Source organism: Oryctolagus cuniculus, chromosome 5 (assembly GCF_964237555.1).
Source record: "Oryctolagus cuniculus chromosome 5, mOryCun1.1, whole genome shotgun sequence".
NCBI classification, from domain to species: Eukaryota; Metazoa; Chordata; class Mammalia; order Lagomorpha; family Leporidae; genus Oryctolagus; species Oryctolagus cuniculus.
This window is the reverse complement of record NC_091436.1, coordinates 135,420,188-135,443,287: the sequence shown is the minus strand read 5'-3', so window position 1 is coordinate 135,443,287 and position 23,100 is coordinate 135,420,188. Positions and strand designations below refer to the sequence as shown.

General features: G+C 58.2%; 1 protein-coding gene across 3 annotated transcripts; it reads right to left on the bottom strand.

Moving 5' to 3' along the window:
- Window positions 1–2,833: 2,833 nt before the first annotated feature.
- MLN (motilin) lies at window positions 2,834–10,376 on the bottom strand. Of its 3 annotated transcripts, NM_001101699.1 has the most exon segments (7): window positions 2,844–2,993; window positions 2,995–3,016; window positions 3,770–3,796; window positions 3,799–3,871; window positions 7,084–7,200; window positions 8,516–8,668; window positions 10,310–10,351. In NM_001101699.1, coding segments are annotated over 6 exon segments (402 nt in total). In that variant the 5' UTR covers window positions 8,633–8,668; window positions 10,310–10,351; the 3' UTR covers window positions 2,844–2,947.
- Between the last annotated feature and the right edge of the window lie 12,724 nt (window positions 10,377–23,100).

Here is a 23,100-nt window from a genome sequence, read left to right as displayed (position 1 = left end):
GCCACCCGCTATCCCCTACCTGTTGAAAATGAAATGCAACGCGCAGGCTTCTGGCATCTCTCACGGTTTCCTATCCGCGGTGAGAGCCCTTCAGAGGCGTGGAACACATTGTCCGATGTCAACGACGCGTTGTGTATGAAGGAAAGTGCGATGCTTTCAAAGGGTTTCTTTCAGGCTTTGTCCGTGATTAGATTATGCTAAATTACAGAGTGCAGCTATCAGGCAGTTACTCTTTGCTTTTAACTATTCAATTTCATAGCAGATTCACGTGGCTCAGTAATTGTAAAATCACACTGATGTGGCTATGGAGAAAATACCTCATCATCTCCATCTTGTGAGGCTGGGCGCGGGCTGCCCTGTAATTACCCGTGGTCCTGTTCAAGTGCAAAACCCGCCACAGACCACAGAGATCCCCGCCGATTTCGCAGGACGAAGCTCGAAGCTCGGCAAGGCTTGCCCGCTCCCTGCTCCTGCCGGCTCCCCCCCCCCCCCCCCCCCCCCGATCCTGCCTGGTTTCCGGTTCACTCCTCTACAGCTTTAACCAGGGACGTGTTTCTCTTTTCTTCTGTTTTGTGAGAATATGGTCATTTTCTCTTGGTTCAGCTCACAGAATCCTCCCCCAGTTCCCCCTCACCCCAACGCACACACCCCGCCCTCCACTTTTAATTTCTTCTGGGGCTGTGCATGTCCCGTAAGCAATCGAGTCCACTGTCCTGGAAACTATAGGAACTCATTGGCAAAAAGGTATTATCTGAGGCGATTGTGAGAAATTGCGCAGCGGCAGGAGGAGGAGAACGAGAGAAGAAAGGAGACATCTAAACAGGCGTGGAGCCCTGTGCATACAGATGCGGTGGCGGCTGGGTCCCTGCTGTGTCCCATTACCAGGAGGCCCCGGGAGGGTCGGGGACGCTGGGGCCCCCGCAGTGCCAAGCTTCAAGCAGAGCCTGCCTCACGTCAGACCGCGCTGCACCCTTCCCAGGCACCGTGGTTCCCGGGCCAACTCCCATTTAAAAAAAAACGCACATCAGGGAGGCTGTTTAGCCTCATGGTTAAGATGTCCCATATTGGAGTGCCCGGGGTTTGATTCCAGCTTCCTGCCTGTGCGGACCCTGGGAGGCAGCGGGTGATGGGTCACCTTCTTAGTCCCTGTCTGTCCAGCCTTAGGCATTGCAGGCATTTGAGGAGTGAACCGGCGGAAGGGCGGAAGGGTGTAAGGGCGTCCTGTCTCTGCCTCTTGAATTTAAAAAACAAAATAAAACAAAACAATGCAAATAGCTGGAGGGGAAATCTCCCAGGGTTCCAGGTCCCTCTGCACTGCCTCTTTCTCTCTCTCTCTCCTTCTCTCTCTCTCTCTCTCTTTCTTTCTTTGTTATTTATTTGAAAGTCAGAGTTACAGAGAGAAGGAGAGGCTGAGAGAGAGAGGGAGCGAGAAAGAGGTCTTCCATTCACTGGTTCACTGCCCAGATGGCCACAATGGCCGGAGCTGCGCTGATCCAAAGCCAGGAGCCAGGAGCTTCTTCCGGGTCTCCGACGCAGGTGCAGGGGCCCAAGGACTTGGGTCATCTTCTACTGCTTTCCCAGGCCATAGCAGAGAGCTGGATCAGAAGTGGAGCAGCTGGGACTCGAACCGATGCCCATATGGGATGCCAGCAGCTTTACCCGCTATGCCACAGCACCGGCCCCTGTACTGCCTATTTCAATGCTGCTCTGCAACCCCAGGATCTTAGGGCAAATTCCCTAGAGGAAGCCCCCACCCAGGGGCAGGAGAAGCCTCTCTATGGGGAAGATTGGAGCAGAGCGCGAGGGAAGGACACCAGGAGCACCTTGTTCTGCGTCTTGGAGTGTGGTGCAGACAATGGGGTGGCTGGCAGCGGGAGTCCCAGGGCAGCAGCTGCACAGATCCCTGCCTGGGACTTCTCCTCCTTTCTCTCCTGCGAGTGAGCGCTGTGGCTGCAGCCCTGTGCGTCCCAGCTGCACTGCCAGGACCTTGCAGCTGCTCCAGGCTGAATCCGTAGGAGCACTGGGCACACGTGGGAACGACTGTCGTGACGGGCTGGGCCGGGTCCCAGGCAAGGTCTGGGTGTTCTCCGGGAGAATTCAGAGCACCCCACATGAGGCTCCTTTTTAAGGTTGGGGTCTCCTTGGCCTGGTAGTCACTTTCCGTGGGTAAGCGCAGACAAGGCTTGGGGCAGGTGGACACACAGAATGGACACAGTGTCCCCCCAGTGGTGACCGTGGAGAGAGGGGGCTCCTGATCCTATACAGCCCCAGTTTATAAATAAATGAACATTCATTAATGTAAAATTAAATTAGAATGAAACCTCCCTCCAGTTTTGTTTGGAAGGCAGAAATAAGTGGGTTGACTGTGTAATTCTGCTGCGGACGCGGGAGCGGGGAGTTACAAGGTGACAATAATCATAGTGATTTGTTCTTTGCTGGCGCCTCCGTCCCCAAATCTCAAAGCAGATATTACCACCTTGCTTTTGCAGAGGCTCATTGAGGCTAAAGGGCTGGTAGGAAGTCACTCAGCAAGGGGTTGAGCGCAGAGGTCTGACAATCTCTGCTCCATTAGACCCAGAGCTTGGCAGTGAGCAGAAAGCGGAGGCTGGCGCGTGGACCCAGCCGTCTGGCGTCTGTGCCCTCACCTGAAGGGAGGGAGCTGTGCGAGTCTCCCCAGTCTGCAGGTCGGGTTAATATCTGAACCTTGCACTTGCCCGGGGTGTACACTGTCTGTGTGCACGCTCCACTGTGACCTCCTCTGAGCCCTCCCCCCTTCTCCACCCCACCTCCAGCCCCCACACCGCGCCTTTTGGAAATCAGAATATTAACCAGGTGGATAACTTCCGTTAAAGTTCATGCTTTATTTGCTGGACGGGGTAGCTGAGGAGAAGGGGTTTTCTTTCCCAGCCCAGCTGGTGGGTGGGCCGGCGGACTTCTGGGGCCTCGCTCAGGTGGGAGAGGGCTCCCCGCTCCATCCACTTTCTCCCCCGGCAGGGCCGGCAGGGCCGACTCGGAGCTGCTGGGGAGAGGTAGAGGCTGTGGCTCAGTGGAGTGGGCAGGTCCACGCATCTGCCCTGGGGCTGGAGGGGCATGGGGGTGGGCTGGGCGCTGGAGGTGGGAACTGGTTGCTGGGGCCTGGGAACTGTCTCTTCGAGGGGCAAGCATTTAACTCCCCCTGCCCCATCTGTAACACCACACCCTCTGAGTCTCTCTCTTCCCCTCCTGGGGACCAGAAGTGATCAGTGGCTGTTGGTGACACAGATCTAGCCTTGCACAAGTAACTTGGGCAGACGGTGACCTGGGCAAGGCCAACTGGGGCTCAGTGCAGATTACAGAGGGTCCCCAAAAACTTTATGGAAATGCGACCGATGGAAAGTTGTGGAAGGATTAAAAATAAAAAAACACTTGCACCAACACAGGCCTACGTTTGTTTTCTAGGTTTTCATGAACATTCTGCAAGGGGAGCCCTTTGCAGGTGAAATACAAACAAGAGCAGCACCAAAGCTCCCAGCTTCCGCTGGGTTTGGGGAGGAAATGAAAACATTTGGAGCAAGGGAGGGCTGTTGGGAGGCGTTGCCGGGTGTCTGGGACCTGGGGCCCCCTGGCACCTGCCCACTCTGTGATTAGGCTCCTCTGGTGACGGGAGTGCGAGGAGCCAGCTCCGTGCATGGGGTCAAGTGCAAAGTAGGAAAACAAACGGCTGTCCTGCAGGCCTGCTCAGCCAGGCCCCTGGAGCCCAGCAGCGGCAGGGCCAGCCCGCCCTCCCTACCGTCTGGGTGGACAGCCCGCTCTGCAGCCCTTCCAGGGCGGCCCGGTACTTTTCCAGCTGCCTGGAGTTCATCCTCATTCCAATTTCCACAGGAGCAGTCAGCTGTGAAATAAGGCAGAGTTAACAACAAGGGAGAGGTGTGGAGAAGGCCATTAACCCTTGGGTGTCCTACAGGTGGCAGGAGGGACCCCTGGGAGCCCCTCCCCCTCTGCGGGCCCTGCTCTTCCCAAGCTCTGGGCTTCCTGGGTCAGCTGGGGACTCTAAGCAGGGGGCTGGGTAATGGAAGTCCACGAGCCTTGCAGGGAGAATCCCACCCCTTCCCTGCCTGGGAGGCTGGGACAGGAGGGGTGGGGGCCGCAGGAGGCCTGTCTGGCTTTCAGAGGGAGGGGAGTGCCATAGCCAACCTCGGCAGAGCCTGACCACAGGCTAGATGCCATTCTCAGAGCCTAGTGTGGTCCCTGGGTATCCACGGGGCAATGGCTCCAGGACTTCCCCCCACCCCCACCCCCACCCGACACTGAAGTCCGAGGGGCCCCAGTCCCCTGTCTGGAAGCGTGTAGTATTTGCTTGTCACCCACACAGTCCCGTCTCCTTGAAATCATCTCCACATTACTTCTAAGACCTCATCCAATACAAATGCTAAGAAACAGTTACACACTGCACGCTTAGGGAATGGTGATGAGAGAAGGACCCGTGTAGACGCCGCCTCTGCTCCGTGGCCAGTGCGCCTGGGGCTGCGGAGGCTGTGGACCTGGAGCACTGGCTGTGGATTAAGCCCCTGAGGCCCCCGTGAGGCGGGAAACGTCAGCCTTCCTATCTTGAGGGGGGAGACCGAGGAGGAGCTCAAGAGCACAGGGGTGCCAGGCAGCACAGGAAGAAAACATTGGAAGGGGGAACTGGCGCCAGGGGCTGTGTTCTTCCTCCACCGCCCAGCTCGCTCTTCTCCTGGCTCGCTCCTCTCTCCCGCTGTGGGGACCCAGTGGGACCCATGGACCTCTGGCTGTGGCCTCAGGCTGAACCCATTGTATTGTATTGTACTGGTTGATATCCACCACCACCACCACCACTGGCCCCTCAGCACCTCCTGGTGCACCTGCCAGCAGAGCTGCCTCGGAGGGGCTCCAGCGCCTGCTCCCCCTACCCCTGCCTGGCCCCCTGGGTGTGGGAAATAGGTTCAGGTCTGCCCTGCAGGCCCCCGGGGGGAGGGGACACCTGCAGGCATCGCTGTGGGCTCAGCCTGAGTCCTGCCTATCCGTCCCCTTGCTGTCCCTATGAGGCCTCTCTAGACATAGGCCTCGGCTTTCTGACTGGCAAATCCTGTGTTTGAAGCTTCTGGGGCGGGGGGGGGGGGGGGAGCCCCGCCCAGCCCCGCCCAGCCCCTCCTAGCCCCTCTCAGCCCCGCCCAGCCCCGCCCAGCCCCGCTAGAGGGAAGCTGTGCTGGATGCACTTGCGCCCTTGCAGCAGCTGAGGCTGGGGAGGGTGCGAGGCTGCGGGCACGTGGCTGCAGCGCCCGGGTGACCTTGGCAAGGCCCTGCCCTCCCTGGATGTCGGTCTCCTCACTCCCGAAGCCCTGTCCTGTTCTCTTCTGTCTGCCCCGCAGGGAGTTCGCTTGCGCAGAGCTGGCTGGAAATTCCACCCAATTATTCCTGATTTATGACTCCGGGCCCAGCCTTGCTCCTGAACTTCAGCCTTGGATATCCCCCTGTCTGCGCCCCGTCTCCCTCTGTACGCACAGCAGCACCGCACGGGTCGCGGGCCCAGCCGGACCTCCTGATCAGCCTCTCACCAAACCGTGGCCAACCGCAGCCTCCGCTCTCTCGGTCAGTGGCAACTCCATCCTCAAACCCTGGTCAGGCTTCCTGCTGACCTTTCAGTAAGTGCAAGGGCTTCCCCCTCCAAAATATTTCCCAAATCCAGCCGCTGTGCTCCGCCCACGCTGTGGCCACCGTCTCTCCCTGCAGCAGCCTCCTGGTGGTCCCTCCCGGGTTCTGCCTTCGTCCCTGTCTGTGCAACATGGCAGCTGGGGAAATCCCCTTGCAAATATAACTCAGGGTGGGTGTCCAGCGCGCTGGTTAACACGCACTTGGCGCACCTGCGGCCCACGTGGGAGCACCTGGGGTCCAGTGCTGGCTTCGCTTCTGAGTCCAGCACCTTGCTAACGTGCACCCTGGGAGGCAGCAGTGATGGCTCAAGGACTTGGGTCCCTGCCACCCGCAGAGGAGATCTGGATGGAGTTCCAAGCTTCTCGCTTCAGCCTGGCCCAGCCTCAGCTATTCCAAGCATTTAGGGGGTGAACCAGTGGATAGATCTCTCTGTGTCTGTCTCTGTCTCTCTGTCTTTCAAAAAAAAAAAAAAAAAAAAAAAAAAAAAAGCCAGAGCCTCAGCAGAACAAACTCAAAAGTCCAAATGGCAGCCTGTGAGGTCCACAGTCTGGCCTCCCCCCAGGCCCCACCCCCACCCCCAGCTGCTTCTGCTGCGGCCTCTCAGGCCTGCTAGGTAGTGCTGCAGGCCCCAGGCCCTCTGCTTTGCACTGGCTGCTCCCTCAGGTCCCCTAGGGTTCACTCCCTCGCTCTGCACTGCATCAACTCACAAAGCTGGCTGCACTCCCCCCACTGAGAACTGCAACCCAGCTCATCTCCTCACCCCGCCTGTCGCTCCAGAGCCCCCGTCCCTTCCTGCCATTCTACAGAATTCTGGCCTGCCTCCCCAGGGGAGCGTCTGTCACTCCTCTGTCCTCAGCACCCAGCGGGGGTCATTTATTCGACAACTGGGGTTCAAGAGCCCCCAGTGTGCTGCAGGACGGGGCCTGGAAGAAGCCATCCAGGAGGGGGGACAGGAGCCCTCCTTGACCCTCTGCGAGGACTGCAGTTGCCCTGACTGCTCTCCTGCCCCCAAGTGTGTGGGATCTGGCGACCCCCATGGCTCCTTAGAGCCTTGCCCAGTCCAGTGCACCAGGCCCTGCCTGACCCTCAGCCTCCCAGCACCCACTGGGTACTCCTGAGTGGGCCTCTGCACCTACTACTGCTCTTTCTGGGAGACCCCTGCCCCAGCGCATCCTCGTCACTGAGGTTGCAAATCAAAATGTCACCTCCTCCAAGAGGCCTTCCCCGACCTCCCCTGGATAAAGCCGTGTCCCAGCATCCCTCGCCCCTACTTCCTCCTTTGGCGTCTCCAACAATTGACGTGTCTCTTGTTGGAGTCCGTCTCTCCCTGCCAGCGTGGAGCTGGTTCCCTGGCTGGCTGTTCACAGCTGAATCTAGAACTTTCCGTGACTGGCTGTGGGTGGAGGGCCCGCCTGCCCGCCAGGCTCTCACCTGCGTCCTCCCGTTTTCCTCTTCCAGGGTGGGCTCCGCAGGCCTTGGAGCGGCCGCTGGCTCAGACCTCTGCTGCACGCTCAGGGACTTCTTGTGCCCTCTGTTCCGCTCCCTTTCCTGGGGGCAGAGTACAGGGGTGCCCCAAGCCGCCCTCCCACTGTCTGCCCACATGGCCCCCCGGCCTCCTCCCCAGGACGCTTCCACCCCACCCCGCACAGGGACCGCGGGAAGAAGAAGTCATTCCTTGGTAGTTAAAACATTTGCACCCAGACTGGTACTGTTAATTAAGCTAAGAAGTTGAAAATAATGGCTGCCCTTCACGCATATTCAGTGTGCAAATGCGTCTTTCTTAGCAGAGAGCCAATAAAAAAGGTAGCAAGACAGCGTGGGCTGTGAGGGCGCCGTGGGGTGGCCCGGGAACTCAGAGTCCCTGGGAGGTGATTTATAAGAGGCAAGACAGGGAAATGAATGATGGAGGTGCAAGTCTGCAGCTTCTCCATGAAACCCCAGTGCCTGGTAATTGTGAGGAGAAAAACCGCGGAGCGACTCAGTGCAATGCGCTCTTCTGTGGCCGCTTCGCTTGCGTGGGTGTTGCGGTGTTCCACGTTTCTAGCGGCCCGAGTCTGGCCTGGGAGGCTGCTGGCCAGCATCAGGTACACCTAGTCCTCTGGGATCCTGCTATGGGCCTGCTCCGAGGTGCAGTGATGGTGTCCTTGGTAGAGCGAGCCCATGTGGGGGCTGCTGCCGCTCCTCCGACCCTGCCACAGACAGCCTCAGAGCCACGAGACCTCCCAGAGGGCTCAGGTGGCAGTGGGGTTGGGAGGGGGGAGGGAGGGGCATGAAAGCCCCATTTCTGTATCTCCTTGGGTTAAAGTGAACCAGATGTCTGCACAGAACCAGTGAAAGGCAGGAGGCAGGCAGAGCCGCAGCCCGGTTTTCCGGAGTCCCACTCAACCTTTCGTGTTTTCTTCTGGGCTCGCGGCCGACACACACAACGCCGCCTCCTGCCAGCCTCTGGGTGCCGGTTCCCTCACCTCTCCCTCCTCTGACCGCGCACTGAGCCGTGGCGTCACTTAGGGCACCGCGAGCCGCCCTCCTGCCAGTCCCGGCTCTTGTCTCTCTGATGTTCCCGTCTTGGCTGAGGGTGAGGGGCTGGGGTTTCAGGGTGGCCCTGGCACCGTGGAGAAGGATTTGCTCATTGCTGGCTTCCTTCAAGGCTCAGGCAGGGTGGGAAAAGACGTGGCTCCTGTGAGCCATGGATGCCCACGTGGGCCGCCAGCGAAGGTGTGCGTGTGGCTGGAGCGCAGGTGCTCATGGGTTCTGGGCTTCATTGGCACAGCACTGACCACAGGTTTGCCCAGGACCCTTGGGCCTGGAGAGACTGATCCCTCCAGGGCCAAGCAGAGCGTGGGCAGCGGTGTTCCTTCCTTACCTGCATCCTCTGGAGTTCGCTGTAGGTGAAGATGGGGACGAAGGCTTCCGTCTGGGAGGCCAGCATGGCGGTCGCGTGCACCAGCAGCAGGGCAGCCACGGCCTTGCGGGACACCATCGTGGAGCTAGGCAATGGCCAGCAGCTCCCGTCTGCCTGTCCAGGGCGCAGGGAAGGCCCGCTGCGTTAGGGGCAGGAGCCCTGAGCTCGGGTCTGCGCCCCGCCTGTGGCTGTGTGGCTTGGAGCCAGTGCTTAGCCTCTCTGGATGTGGGCCTAGGATCAGGGCTGCATCGGGTGAGCTGGGGCACCAGGTCAGGACCCCCGGCCCCAGTAGAGGAAGATGTTTCCTGTGGGAAGCATCAGCATGGAGCTGCCCCCAAAGCTGAGAGTGGGGAGCCCACCCCTGGGGGCCAGCGAGGGCTCTGTAACAAGCCCCCCCCCCCCCAGCTCCTGCGCCACTCCCAGCCGCTGTACCACACCACCCAGGAACAGCAGGAGGGGACTCCTCCCAGCAAGCTGCCACCGACGTCCCAACACCGAGCGCTGCCGGGGTGCCGGTGCGAGGGGCTGCATCCGGCGAAACAGACAGCCAGGCTGCGGGGAGACTTTCGGGGCTCAGCTCCTGCCTGGGAGCAGGTGGGCATGGTGACTGCATGGGCCTGGGGCAGGGGCAGAAGACCCGGCTGGTGCCAGCCTTGGCTGACTCATTCAAAGGCAGAGGGCGGCACCCCTGGCCTCCTGAGCCCTGGGCTTCCCCTAGTGCCCACTCCACGTGGCCTCTGCCCACCAGAAGCAAGGAGGCAGTGCAGGGGGCAGGCCTGCTGGATGCGTCTTAGCAGACCTGTGCTGGGTGCAGGGGTGAGGCCTCCAGCGCAGGGAGGGGAGACCAGGGTGGCCTCTGGGGTGTGGGGGGTGATGGTGCTCCCCCAGGCCCTGAAGCCTGGGTTTGCCAGTAGGTCCTGCTCTGCACCTGTCCCCAAGTTTTCTGCGGGTCTGTCCGGGACCCTTCCCTCCGCAGAGACCTGGAGCCGCCTTCTCCACCACGCAGAACAATCCTTCCTCCTTCTCCCCACGCCTGCTATCCCCCCTTCTCTCTCCATTTGTCCAAACTCCACGAGTGAGAGCGAGAGAACCCGGGCAGCCACCCCTCCCCTCCCAGGGCACGCAAACCCCAGAAGGTTGGGCAGCTCCAGCAGAGCCCTGAGGGGCTCGAGCTGAATGGGTGGGAGGTGGAGGCCGTAGTGGAGCCCCACCATGTCCCGCTCCCTTCCCATCCCTTCCCTTGGGCCTCTGGGGTCTGCGTTCCCTCCCAGCGGAGACGGATGTGTCTCATTTACGGCCCCCCCTTCCCTCAGCGAGATGCTATGGCTCCCTTTTCATTCTGGTGTGTGCATTTAATTCACTCCATAAGAATCAATAAAAACTTTAAATAAAAAAGGGGCCAAATCCAATTGCTGCTCATTTTCTTGATCCAACTGGCAGCTGGTATGTCACCTACTACATTCATTTGCGCTCGGGCGCAGGAGGTGGGGGAGTGAGCTTTTCACTGTACGGCAGGCGCTGCCATGCCCTTCCTCGAAGCCTGGGCCGAGGGTCGAGATCCACGCCTCCCACCACCTCCCGTGGTGACCCCAGGCCCGAGCCCTGCACCCGCTGCTTCCCTCGGTCTGAAGCCCAGTGGGTACCTGGGCAGAGAGACACAGCAGCTAGGCAGCTCACCCCAGAGAGCTCAGGATGGGTCTGGTTTCAGGATCATGAGGTTAGGGTCTCCCACCCACTTTCTCCCGTGCTACTTACGGCGTGAGGTGAGCGTGATCCGAGTGGGCCTGGAGGAGTCTCGCTCTGCTGGTCCTCTGGCGTCCGGCTGGGCTGACAGGTCCTTATATACCTCCCGTCCTCATGTTGGGGCCCATTAACCTTTGGCCACACCTTTGGGGGCTTTGGGTGGGGGAGCCCGGATTCTTGAAGCTCGTGGAAACCACGGGCAGGGCCAGCCACACTGTGGGCCCCCAGAGCCTTCTGGGAAGGCGTCTTGTGCAGGTGACAGAGTTTGGCAGAAGCCAGCCCCGCCAGATGGCACCGTCCTGTCCACTTAAAACTCGGCTGCCACTCAGAGAACCGATTTCCCGAAAGCCCTTTCTTTTCTGTTGCTCCGATGCGTGCTGTCCATGAGCGTCGCCAGGCCTGCTCTCTGGCCATCTGCCTCTTGGGCAGCAGTCAGAGCGCTGGATTAGAACGATCGCTTCTGGGGTGGTGCTGTGGCGTAGTGGGCAAAGATGCTGCCTGCAGCACCAGTTCAAGTCCCAGCTGCTCCACTTCTGATCCAGCTCCCTGCTAATGAGCCTGGGACAGCAGCGCAAGATGGCCCAGTAACCTTGGCCCCTGTACCCACGTGGGAGACCAGAATGGAGTTCCAGGTTCCTGGCTTTAGCCTGGCCCAGCCCTGGCTGTTTTGGCTATTTGGGACTGAACCAGCAGATGAAAACCTCTCTCTCTTTGTGTCTCCCTCTGCCTTTCAAATAAATAAACAAATTTTTTAAAAACATAAAGATTCAGGGCCGGCGCTATGGCGTAGCAGGTAAAGCCACCATCTGCAGTGCCGGCATTCCATATTAGCCCTGGTTCAGGTCCCGGCTGCTCCGCTTCCGATCCAGCTCTCTGCTATGGCCTGGGAAAGCAATAGAAGATGGCCCAAGTCCTTGGGCATCTGCACCCATGTGGGAGACCCAGAAGAAGCTCCTGGCTCCTGGCTTTGGATCGGCGCAATTGCAGCCAATTGGGGAGTGAACCAGTGGATGGAAGACTTTTCCCTCTCTCTCTGCCTCTCCTTCTCTTTCTGTGTAACTCTGACTTTCAAATAAATAAATAAATAAATCTTTTTTAAAAAAAAAGTTTCTGGAAAAATGAATTAAAAGGCAAGTTGGGGTGGGAGTTTGGAGCAAGGACTAAGCTGAGTTGGGATGCCTGCGTCCCACATCCGAGTGCCTTGGGTTTGAGTCCCGGCTCCAGTTCTTGATTTTAGCTTCCCTAATGCGGGCCCTGGAAGGCAGCAGGTGATGGCTCAGGTGAGCTCGGCCCCTGCTGCCCACGTGGGAGACCCCGGATTGAGTTCCTATTCCTGGCTTCGGCCCAGCCCTGTACCGGCCATTGCAGGCATTTGGGGAGTGAACCAGCTGATGGAAGATTGCTCTATCTTCCTCTCTCTCTCTCTCTCTCTCTCTCTCTCTCTGTCTCTCTCTCTCCCTCTCAAACTAAACAAAGAAAAGAAAAAAGGAAAAACAAATTTAATTTTGGTGCAAAAATTTTGAAATCCACACACAGCTTTTTCAGGCCATGCATTTTCCATGAATTTCTGAAGACTCCTCATATATAGCCTGTGAACCAAGAATAGTTTTTCTATTTTTAATAACTACAAGAACGAGAGAATAAGACGTGGTGACATGAGGATTTCATCTCCAGGTGCGTGAGCAAAGCTTTGCTGGAACACAGCAGCTCGCGGGTTCTCCTGGTGCCTGTGGCGGCTTTGTGCCCGTGAGAGCCAAGCAGAGCCATGACCGGGAGCGCGGGGCACACACCAGTCAGCTGACTTGTTATTTAGACCTTTGTAGAAATGCATGCCGGGGCCAGCACTGTGGCGCAGTGGGTTAACGCATTGGCCTGCAGCGCCGGCATCCCATATGGGTGCCAGTTAGAGACCCAGCTGCTCCACTTTCGATCCAGCTCTCTGCTATGGCCTGGGAGAGCAGTGGAAGATGGCCCAAGTTCTTGGGCCCCTGCACCCACGTGAGAGACCTGGAAGAAGCTCCTGGCTCCTGGCTTTGGTTCGGCGCAGCTCCAGGCCTTGCGGCCATCTGGGGAGTGAACCAGTGGCTGGAAGACCTCTCTCTCTCTTTCTCTGTGCCTTTCCTCTCTGTGTAACTCTTTCAAATAAATAAATCTTAAAAAAAAAAAAAAAGAAAAGAAAAAGAAACGAATGCCGACCCCTGGTCTCAACAGCGCCTGGAACTTGTAGTAAGGAGAGGCCAGACCATACTTGCACACAGACACCCCAGTACTTTAAATTACACAGAAGCCACAGGGGTGGTTATTATCCCATTTTCTATGTGGGAAAACTGAGGCAGAACCACCAGCTGAAGGTCGCTGCCCTGGTGACCTCTACAAAGCTTATGTGGTTGCCCAGAGGTGGTGGGGCCTTCAGGAATTGATTAGGCCCTGAACCCTGACCATTCCTGATAGCGGGGGTGGGGTGGGTGGGGTCGGCTCCACCTGTTCTCTCTGCCTCCTGCGGGCTCCGGCCGCCCTTGCCCTTGCGCCTAGTGGTGGTGACACAGCAGAGAGGCCCCTGCCAGGCACTGGCGCCAGGCCACTGGACATCTCAGCATCTGGAGCCAGGAGCCAGATAGACCTGTGTTGTCTGTAATTTTCCTCGTCTTTGGCATTCTGTTACAGCAGCAGGAAACCACTGAGACAGCGGCGCAGCTCTTAAAGTGGCGGAGCGGGAACCAGAGTCCAGGTGCTCACGGAGGCCGGCCTCGGAAGCCCGGTTCTCGCCCACTGTGCTTGTCTGCCTCTCGGGGCTTGGCAGGTGGGCACACGGATGTCTGTGGCCTGGGACGGCCTGCTGCGCATTCTGCAGCCTCCTACTGTCCCCCTGAGCCCCTCTCCTGAGAGGTGGCCTGAGCCAACCGACTGGGACAAGGGCATGGCATCCTGCGTCAAGTCTGCCCCGGGAGGAGGACAGCAGAACGTGGACCCACTGAGCACAGGGAGAAAGTCAAGGCCGTCCCCCGAGCCAACCCCACCCCCCACTCTAGGACGGCCCCCGCAGGGCCAGTGTGGGCTCCTGTCCAGAGACACCTTCAAGACAGTGTCTGAGAAATGGCCAGGAGCTTCCAGAGCCGAGACAGGCCCGCGGTGAGGGACGGGGGGCAGGCGGAGTGCTGGAAGCAGTAAATAACTGGGGATCAGTTTTCTGGGCATGCATAGTGCTACCGTGGCTCTTTCCCGTGATTTAGAATTTCTGATCCGAGTAATTTGCAGTACTACAGTGCGCTGTCTGCAGATTGCCTGGAAGGAACGCAAGGCCCGGGTTTGCAATGCAAGGCACTCCTCCTTGTATGCGGGAGGGAAAGGCCCACTGGTGGTCGGGCTCCAGGTCTGCTGCTGGGGAGGGTGCTGAGACCTTGTGGGTGGCTCTCCAGGGACCGTCTCCCCGGGAATGCATCCTCTCTGCCCTCTTTGTCCAGGCCCTGGGGTCCTCGGTGGGTGTTTTCCACGATCTCAGTGCCTTGCCGGTGGAGATGGGCGGTAGTGAGGCTAACAAGGACCACTGTGTCTTTACCATGTACGTCCTCTCTCCTGACAAACATCCAATTAGTAGCTGCCGCTGCTTGTGTAAGAAACCAGCCGAAAATAAAAGGGAGGCACGCTCCAATGTACGTCTTTCAAGTGGGAGCCGCTGCGGATGTGCGGTGGACCAGGCACAGAGCGAGAGGTGCAAACACCCAACCCAGGTCAGCGCCGACCACACGTGGGCGCTCAATCGCCCCCCCCCGGCCCCGCCCCCACGTCGACCGAGGCGCTAGCGGTTTAGCTCTCCTCTCCCCGTGACCTTGAAGATATTGTTTGCTGGGTGCTGCCGGAACATCTTCATTAATGGCCCGGAACAGGCAGGCGATGGCGTGTTAATTACGTTTGCAGATGATACTAAATTGGGAGATGTAGCAAACAGTGGGGAGGGCAGCAGCCTCGTGCGAGGTGTCCGGAGGTCAGAACTGTGCTCTGGCAGCTGCCAGGTGAGCTGTCCAGGGGCTGGAGGACACCCGACGGCTGTGGCTGGGTGGGAGGGGCCCCTTGCGCCGGGGTGGAGGGCGGCAGTGGTGGCAGAGTTCAGATGAGCTGAAATAGCCCAGGGATTTCTGGGAGTGCCAAAGCTGAAGGTATAAAAATGAAAAATGAAAGGTTTTAAAAGCTTGACTTGCCCAGAGCGCTGGTAAGAATCAAATGTGCGTGGCTGGTGTTAAGCAAAGGCCAAGGAGATGCAGGAGGGAGGGGGAGGAGGAGGTGAAGGAGGAGCCACTGCTAAGTCCTCCGGCTCCCAGACCCTGGTGTCACTCACAGAGCCGGAGTGGCGCGGCCAGGCTCGCGAGCAAAAGCACGGGTTGACGGTGAGCAGGCTGAAAACTGGGTCAGGCAGAGCTCTGCGGGACAAGTATTTTGGGCAACGACCGTGCCCCAGGGGATGCAGGCTTTGGTGACCTGTGGGGGTATTTTTATTCTTTCCTACCAGGGCTCAGGGTCTCTTTTCAGAACTCACAAATGATTCGCTGAGAAATGACACGCAGCAGAAACCACGCACCAGAACCGCAGATGCAGCCGTGGTCCCCGGGGTCACGGTGGGGGAGGAACAGCAGAGACACGGGCGGGGCCGTCCAGAAGTAATTGCCAATTTGCCGAGCTGCTGGCTGACGTGTGACAGCTGCTCCTCCAATTAACATTCCTGCATCTCCTGTTTCCTGTTGGGTCCATCTTGATTCGTACTGGCAACCCCAGGCCCGGAACAATCCCATAAAATGCTTCCTTCTGTTCCACCTTGTGGGTGACGGACAGCGTGCTGGACCATGGACAGAGCCTATGGGACCTGGGGGACCGTGGGCAGGAGCGCACCAGCTGGGGACCCTGCTGAGTGTCACAATAGCATCCTGCCTGCTTCCTGGTCAATATTTCTCCAGGTGGTTAACACACTTCTAGAAACGTCCTGGTTACCAGCTTGCTCCCTGGTTTCCTCTCTATTTATGGGGGTTTATCACAAAAGCTCCTGCTATAAAACTTCGAAAAGAGGGCACATAACTTTTTCCCCTGGCACAGGTGTGGATGCTAAGAGCAGGGTTGTGGGCTGGGTTTCTGTGCAGTTTTTTTTTTTTTTCCTGTGTGATGCCAGCTCTGCTTTGAATTGAACTTGAAATCTATGTATTTACGTTTTTATGGGGATGATGGATGTGTTTGCAGAGAGAGCAGACGGCTTTGGAAGTGACAGATTAATTATGAGGAAAGGGTGGCCTCTCAGAAGCCCAGGCCTCCGCTCTGTCTCCCCTGCCTTCAGTGCAGGCAGCCCCGGGATGTGAGAGCGCCAGCAGCTAGGCCAGGGGTGCGGGCACAGCCGGCGCATCTCCCTACGTGATTAAGGAGGTTGGCGGTCAGGAACAGTTTGTGCTTTCACACTGAAGAAGCAAAGAAGTCTTGGTAGAGTTTTTACGCAGTACGGATGGGAGAGCTAAATTCGTTCCAGACCTCAGCCCAGTCCAGGGTGGATTCAGGGGAAAGGTACTGCCTGTCCAAACCTCTTCTCTACCCTGGCATCAGCAAGCTCCAGTCGCTGACTTCCCTCTGTCTGCTGAGCTGCTGGGTTTAGGACCTGGGGGGCTGCCAGCAGCTTGGAGTGGATGCATCGGGGCCACACGTAGTAGCTTCTGACGTTGACAGTTGCGGGTGGCAGTCACGTGGAGGTGAGTGCCAGCGGGAGGGAGAAGATCCTGTTACCCCCTGAGGTTCAAGGCCAGGGCTGGGTAGCCTGGTGGGGGTCTGGGGAAGTGTGGGGAGCTGGTGGAGCAGGGTGAGCTCACCCAGCAATGGAGTGGGCGATGCTTGATGGTCAGAGCTGGTGCCCAGGGGCCATTCCAGCTCCAGTTTCCCTGGGGGAGCTCAGGCCCTGATTCCTGCACCAGTGTGGGGGCGAGCAGAGTCCTGGGCTGTCCCTATAATGAGCATGCTCCCCTGGCGCTGATCCTTGTGGTCACTGCGTGCCACACTGAGTTGGAACACGCAGCCATGAGCAGAGCCTTTACCCTCTCCAGTGGGGTGGTTAGGGTGTCCAGGACGTGGGCAGGGTGGTGGCAAGCCTCGGGAAGCCTAGCCAGATCTAAAGCCACACGGAGCTGCCAGGAGCAGTCCTGGAGATGGCGGCGCCCGGGGCATCAGCTCACACCTTCCCTCCCGTGGCAGCATTCAGCACTAACCCCCCTCATTTCCCTCCTCTTCTCCACTTCTTAGAATAAGACTTTTCTTGAAAGAGCAATGGAGTTATTGGGAAGCTGCAGCCCAAACCCCTGCAGGACTTAGCGAGAACGTCCCCAGCTCCGAGGCGAGACCCCGTCTCAGGGATAATTCATTTCATCATGATTCACCACTGTCAGAACTGAGTCCCAGCCCAAAGCAAAGCTCTCCTCCGAGAAGATGCGCCGTTGTTCTTTGTAAAAGGACAGAAAAAAGGGGGAATTTATTGAAAATAGACACGTGTAAGCCCCCAGGGGACAGGAGGCATAAATTGAACGAACAGCTCCAATCAAACTGGAATCCTCCTGGTTTCGGATTTGACTAAGGAGGATGGGAAATGAAAGGGAGCGGAGCCTCCCTGCTCGCTTCCAGGCCACATCAAGGCAGCCGGCTCCCGACAGCAAGATTACCTGCAGGAGGGCTTTATTTGATGTGAAAAGGGTTAACGTCATCTTAGCAGATTAGAAAGTGTTTGGCTCTCCTAGGAATGAGAAGCAAATTCAGACTTTTTACATGAAGGGATGTGTAGGAATCCTTCTCAGACCCTGGAGACAAAAAGAGGCAATGGCCAGACTCACTTGGCTTTTGCTGCGCAGACTCGCACGCATCAGCGTTTTGTTCACGTTTGGGGATGACCCGGCGGGTTGCGGGGAGGGGCGGGGGACAGGACTCCTTTAGCTCAGGGTGGTGGGTAACGGCTGCAGCCATGGATCTGCTGGCGGATGATTGACAATCCTCACCACTGCTGAGCTCTGTGCTAGGCACTGGGTGGTTGGGAGCTGTGCAGGGCCAGTCCCCTGTCCCCACAGGAGCACTTGCTGTGGCCAAGGAGGAAAGAGGGGCAGCCAGGACTCCAAGCTGAACACCAGGAGGTGGCACTGGCCATGGGCAGCAGGCTCTGCAGGGCCACGGAACAGCACCTCCTTGAGGCCCTAGTCAGCAGGGAGGGCTTCCAAAAGGAGGCGGACCAGCAGGGTCTGGCTGGGTGGTGGGAAGCCAGGCATGCGTGCCCCCTCCCCCTTTTCCCCCCTCTCTCTTCCCTCCTGTCCTATCCCTCTGCCCTCTGGACCCCACCCCCACCTCCCCCGAGACTGAGGACACATTTCAGGCCAGCCGTGTTATTGGATTTTAAATGATGTGATGGCTTTTTAATTCCTACTTTAATTGCCTTTCCATGCCGGGCACCGAGAATGGCTGATTACCAGGCAGCTGGGCCCGGCGGTGACATCCCTTATCCCGTGTCCCTTCAAGCTGCCGTGAGGGGACATTTCTCAAGCCTGCGACAGCGGGGGTCTTCTTAAGACGGACGCCCCTCCGCTCCCCATTTTCTAGCCTGCAGCGCCCAGGACCGGCTGCGCTGTCCGTGGTGCTGATGGCCCTGGCTCCTCAGCCGCCAGAGCAATGCCTCCTGCAGCTCCAGGACTTGGAGGGCTGAATAATTTAAACAAATAGACTGGGACGCAGTTCTGTTTTCCCTATAGGCAGCGAAACAGCCCCTGCTGGGTCTCCGGAATGATCACCCCTTGTTCAAGGGGAGTTGGGAAAACAGGAGTCAGGAAGATGGAGAGGGGGATCAGCGCTGTCCTGCTGCTGCTGGGGCCTGCGCTTAGCTCTCAGGGGTGGGGAGCCATGGCCTTGTCAGTTCTATGTGGGGGTCCGATTTGTCCCTCCAGGGTTTTCCCTCACTGCTCAGTGCTGTGACAAGGACCCCCTCTGTCCTGAAAGACTCGCCCAGGCAGCTTGGCAAAGCCAGGCTCCCACAGAGACGCGGAAGCACAGGGTTGAACGTGGTTCATTGGAGGACAGCCTGATCGGACCCGGGCTGCCCGCATGCAGCAGGCCACGGGGCTCGGCTGTGCCCTCCACTCACAAGCTGCTGTCCCTGAGGTCCTCATGACTCCGGCGACCCGGAGCCCAGCTGCCCTTCCTCCCACCAACCCTGCAGCTCCTTGCTGGCCACCTCTTGGGCTTCTGCCATCTCCAGGCATCTGGGTTCCTCCCTTGCACACATCGCACATGGAGTTGAGGACATGCGCCCGATGGGTCCAACATCAGACTCCGGCCGAGGGTCTGCCTACCTGTCTACCTGGACCCCCGAGGCAAGGAATGCAGCTGACCGCCTCCTTGAGGGCTCAGCTCTCAGGGACGTGCGGAAAGGAGGGAAGCTCTGGTGAGGCAAGGGGGACACAGTGTCTCAGGGGCTTTGCCAGACTCCGAGGAACGGGTATGCATGAGGGTGGGGGTCTTAGGTATGGTTTGGTGGCGGGAAGACTGGGTCAGAAGGGCTCCTTCCAAGCCATCCTGGAGCAGAGAGTGTGAGAGTCAGAGGAGAGCCCCGGGGGAGGGGCGCTGGCTTGGAGCCCCTCAGCCTGGGCCTGCGCCCACCCCATCCCCCACTGTCGCCATCAGAGCCAGGGTGCCGGTCTCCAGTGGCCTTCTGGCCTTCATCTTAGCATTTCCATCAGCTGATGTACCATTTCCTCAGAACGCAGGGTTGGTTTCCCCACTTGATTTCCTAGGCTTTGTCTCTTTATTGTTTTTCTTCTTCAAAGAGCGAAACCAAAGACAAGCACTGGTCTTTCATGCACTTGGCTGGGGTTTGCAGCTGTGGGTGGTGAGGGAGGCAGGAGGGGTTGTGATCAGGGGTTGGGACACAGAGGACGGGGTCTCCACACCCACTGAGGGCGAGCCCCGCCCCTGGGAGAAGCCCCCACCCTGCAGATCCGGGGCCTAGGAGGTTGGGGCTGACACTTGGAGGACAGTCCCCTGGAAGGAATGGACAGAGTCCTGAGCTTCTCTGTCAATGTCCAGAGGCCACAGCACGCTGGCCCCGAAGGCTGGGGTGGCAGCAGCCACCCCTGCCCAACGTGGGAGTGGAGAGGGTGGGGCCGGGGAGCCTAGATCCACTGTCAGATTAATTCTCTCCGCTCCCTGCTCCCTGTCTCCCCGGGGTTTGGCACACGCTCTGACTTGGCTGACTGCTCACTGCCGCCCTGGGCTTGGAGTCCCAAGTGGTCAGAGATGGAGAGAAAGCCAGCCCCCCTCTCGGTGGTGATGGGACGCCTGGCTGTGCTCGCTCCAGGCTGCTCCAGCCAAATGATGCTTTCTGCCCATTTTCTGTTGTCAGTTCCTCAACAGCCTCGTGCACAGCCACACACAGAGGAGCACCCCCTGCCAGACCCTGGGCTGGCATTTGAATGGGATGCTACAGCGGCACTTGAGGCAGGGGGGACGCCATCCGAGTTCTGGTTCTCATAGTTCGTGCTGGGCACTGTGTGGAAAGAGGATTGTGGCAAGGGACAAAAAAGAGGCAGGGGCAGCAGCCGGGAGGCCACACAGGCTGGGGCGAGGGAACCGAGGGTTCAAGGTTTGCAGCTGGAAGTGTGTGTGTGTGGAACACACGATCAGGGCTGGGCAGTGGCGTCTCCTGAGCTGCACAGAACAGGCGGAGCAAGGGGTATATACTGGGAGATGACAGTCTCACACCAGGGAAAAAGCTTTTCCTTTTGAGAGGCAGAGAGGTTGAGCGAGCCCCCATCTGCTGGTTCCCGCGCCGGGATCTGGATTTGCCTCGCAGGCGGTCTGGTGTCGGCACTGTGGGGGTAGCGGCAGAGGAGTCTGGTGCCAGTCGCTCACGTGTGCGTCTCGGCCCCGAGAGCTGTGCAGATTCCTGGGTCAGCTGGGCTCCTCTGGAACAGCAGCTCCTGTGGCAGAGCTCTGGGCTTGCGGGGACGGCTGCTGCTTCTCTTCTCTGTTGCATTTTTCTTGGTCTCATGACCACAAAAAAGCAAACAAAACAAACAACAAAACAAGGCACACAGACAAGGCAGGAAGGAGGGCCTGCCCACACCGGGATTGCTGCTTGTAACCAAACTGCTGCTCAACACCCCCTGACTTGGAATTTTATGTGTTTCTAAAGCAGGAAGTTCTTCATGATTGGTTGATGTATATGCTGATGAGGCATCCTATGTGAACCAATCAGGCAACTGACATTGGAGTAGCCTTTTTTTTTTTTAAGATTTATTTATTTAATTGAATGAGTTACACACAGAGAGAAAGAGAGGGAGAGAGAGAGAGAGAGAGAGAGAGAGAGAGAAAGAGAGAGAGGTCTTCCATTGGCTGGCTCACACCCCAACTGGCCACAACTGCTGGAGCTGTGCTGATCCAAAGCCAGGAGACAGGGGCTTCTTCCTCATCTCCCATATGGGTGCAGGGGCCCAAGGACTTTGGTCATCTTCTACTGCTTTCCCTGGCTATAACAGAGAGCTGGATCAGAAGTGGAGCAGCCAGGACTCGAACAGGCACCCATATGGGATGCCGGCACTGGAGGCGGCAGCTTTACCTGCCACGCCACGGTGGCGGCCCCAGAGTAGCCTGTTTTCTACACAGCTTGCAGAATGCTCAGTCAGGTCCCTTGGGCAGAGACAACATCTGAAGACCACATTGTGTGTGCTTCTCCCCTCTCCCCCTCCTTCCTGGAGAGTCGCGTCGTGTATGTTTTTTCTTTCCTATATATATAATTTTTTCTTTCCTTTCCTTTCCAGGCAGGAACCCAATTACCTAGGCCCTCTTCTACTGCAGGGTCTGCGTTGGCAGGAAGCTGGAGTCAGGATCTGCAGCAGGGACTTGAACCCAGGCACTGATGTGGAATGCAGACAGAAGTCCTAAGTGGCATCCTATCTGCTGGCCAAAGGCCGCTCCTGATGGAATGCTTGAAGTACGAGCTGCTGTACAGTGCGGGGCTCAGCAGGAAAGCAGACCTCTTGCTGGGTGCAGGAGAATATGCAGCACCGGTTACAGAGGTGCTGGAGGGGCTGACGGAGGAGATTTGGAGATGACCCCAGATCGAGCCTCGCCCCGGGATGCAGGAGCCAGGCAGGAGGCGGTACTGCCGGAGCTCAGAACAGGGCTGGGAGGTGGAGGAGAGGCTGCCCGGGGCCTCCCCGGATGGAACTGGAACCTCGCAGGGACAGAACCTTGGAAGCACAGAGACGCTTCACCGCCCCCGCTGCTCCTCCTGTTCCTCCCCACAGTCTCCAGCCAGGGGCTGCCTGGCCAGGCCAGACAAGGGGCCTGGGGAATGGAGCTTGCTGGGGCAGCCTGAGCCAGAGCAGGGCGGGAGGGGCAGGGAGCAGCCCGGCCTTGCACAGGCGTCGCCCAGAGACCGCTGAGCGCCTCCAGGTCCCCCTCCGGGAACATCCGTGTTTTTAACAAGCTCTATTCAGAGGGAAGCATTTCTGATGAGAGATCAGGTGTCAGGGACAGGTGAGTCTGGGGACTCTGGGGCCATGAGAGTGTCAACCTAAATAGCAACCGGGAATCAGCGAGAGAGAGAGAGAGAGAGAGAGAGAGAGAGAGAGAGAGAGAAAGTCAAGAAGAATGAGCTTGGGGCCAGCGCTGTGGTGCAGCAGGTTAAGCTGCCTTCTCTGAGCTGCCATCCTGTGAGGGAACCAGTTGGAGTCCCAGTTGCTGCTCCACTCCTGATCCAGCTCCCCACTAATGCACCCGGGAAAGATGGCCCAAGTGCTTGAAACCTTGCCACCCACATGGGAGACCTGGATGGAGTGCTTGGCTCTTGGCTTTGCCTGGCCCAGCCCAGATGGAACCAGATGGAAGATCTCTCTCTCTCTCTCTCTCTCTCTCTCTCTCTCTTTCTCCTCTCTCCTCTCTCCTCTCTCTGTCTCCCTCTGTAACTCTGCTTTTCAAATAAATAAAAATAAATAGAAAGAAAGGACAATGAAATTTATTTAGAAACAGCAGAGCATTGCAATGGGAACACACACACCATTGAAAACCTGGGAGTGTTCCAAGAGGTGGGGGCAAGGGACAGCTTCTTCTTCTTTTTTTTTTTTTTTTCTTTTTTACATTTATTTGAAAGCAGAGTGACAGAGACACAGGAAGAGGAGGCTGGGGAGGGGCAGGTAGAAAAAGATCATCCATCTACTGGTTCACTTCTCAAAGGGCTGCAATGGCCAGGGCTGGACCAGACCAAAGCCAGGAACCTGGAGCTTCTTCCAGGTCTCCCATGTGGGTGACAGGGGCCCAAGCACTTGGACCATCCTCTGCCACTTTCCCAGGCGCAGTAGCAGGGAGCTGGGTCGGCTGTGGAGCAGCTGGGACTCGAACCAGCGCTCCAGCATGGGATGCCGGCGCTGCAGGCGGTGGCTTAACCTGCTGTGCCACCGCGCCAGCCCCAGGGCAAGGTTTTCAAGGCAAAGCCGGGAGGTTTGCCGTGGATTTGTTGAAGCAGTCATCTTTCCACAGTGGGGCCGCTGGTCCGAGGCCGGGGTGGGGGTGGGGGTCTCTGTGCACACGGCTCCGGCTCCGTGTGGTTACAGCCGAGTCTTTTGTGCCCGTGACCCTCGGCAGTAAGACCCCTTTCTCCATAACCCCCTGCTTTGTTTATTTACCCTGGTGCGGCTGACCAGCGACTCTGGCTGGGCTCCCCTCCCTCCCAGTTCCCTGCAGGACTGAGCATCGAGCCATCAGGGCGGGGCCTGTCCCAGCTGGCCTCCCTCGAGGTGCCCTGCCTTGGT

Excerpts from the sequence above, each read along its gene's own strand:
- MLN (XM_070073273.1), bottom strand. The coding sequence starts at position 8,632 with ATGGTGTCCCGCAAGGCCGTGGCTGCCCTGCTGCTGGTGCACGCGACC. Across the intron at positions 7,201-8,515 it reads GCGAACTCCAGAGGATGCAG|GAAAGGGAGCGGAACAGAGG; the intron begins GTAAGGAAGGAA and ends CTCTGCCCCCAG. Across the intron at positions 3,020-3,769 it reads GCGGGCTGTCCACCCAGACG|CAGCTCCGAGTCGGCCCTGC; the intron begins GTAGGGAGGGCG and ends ACCTCTCCCCAG.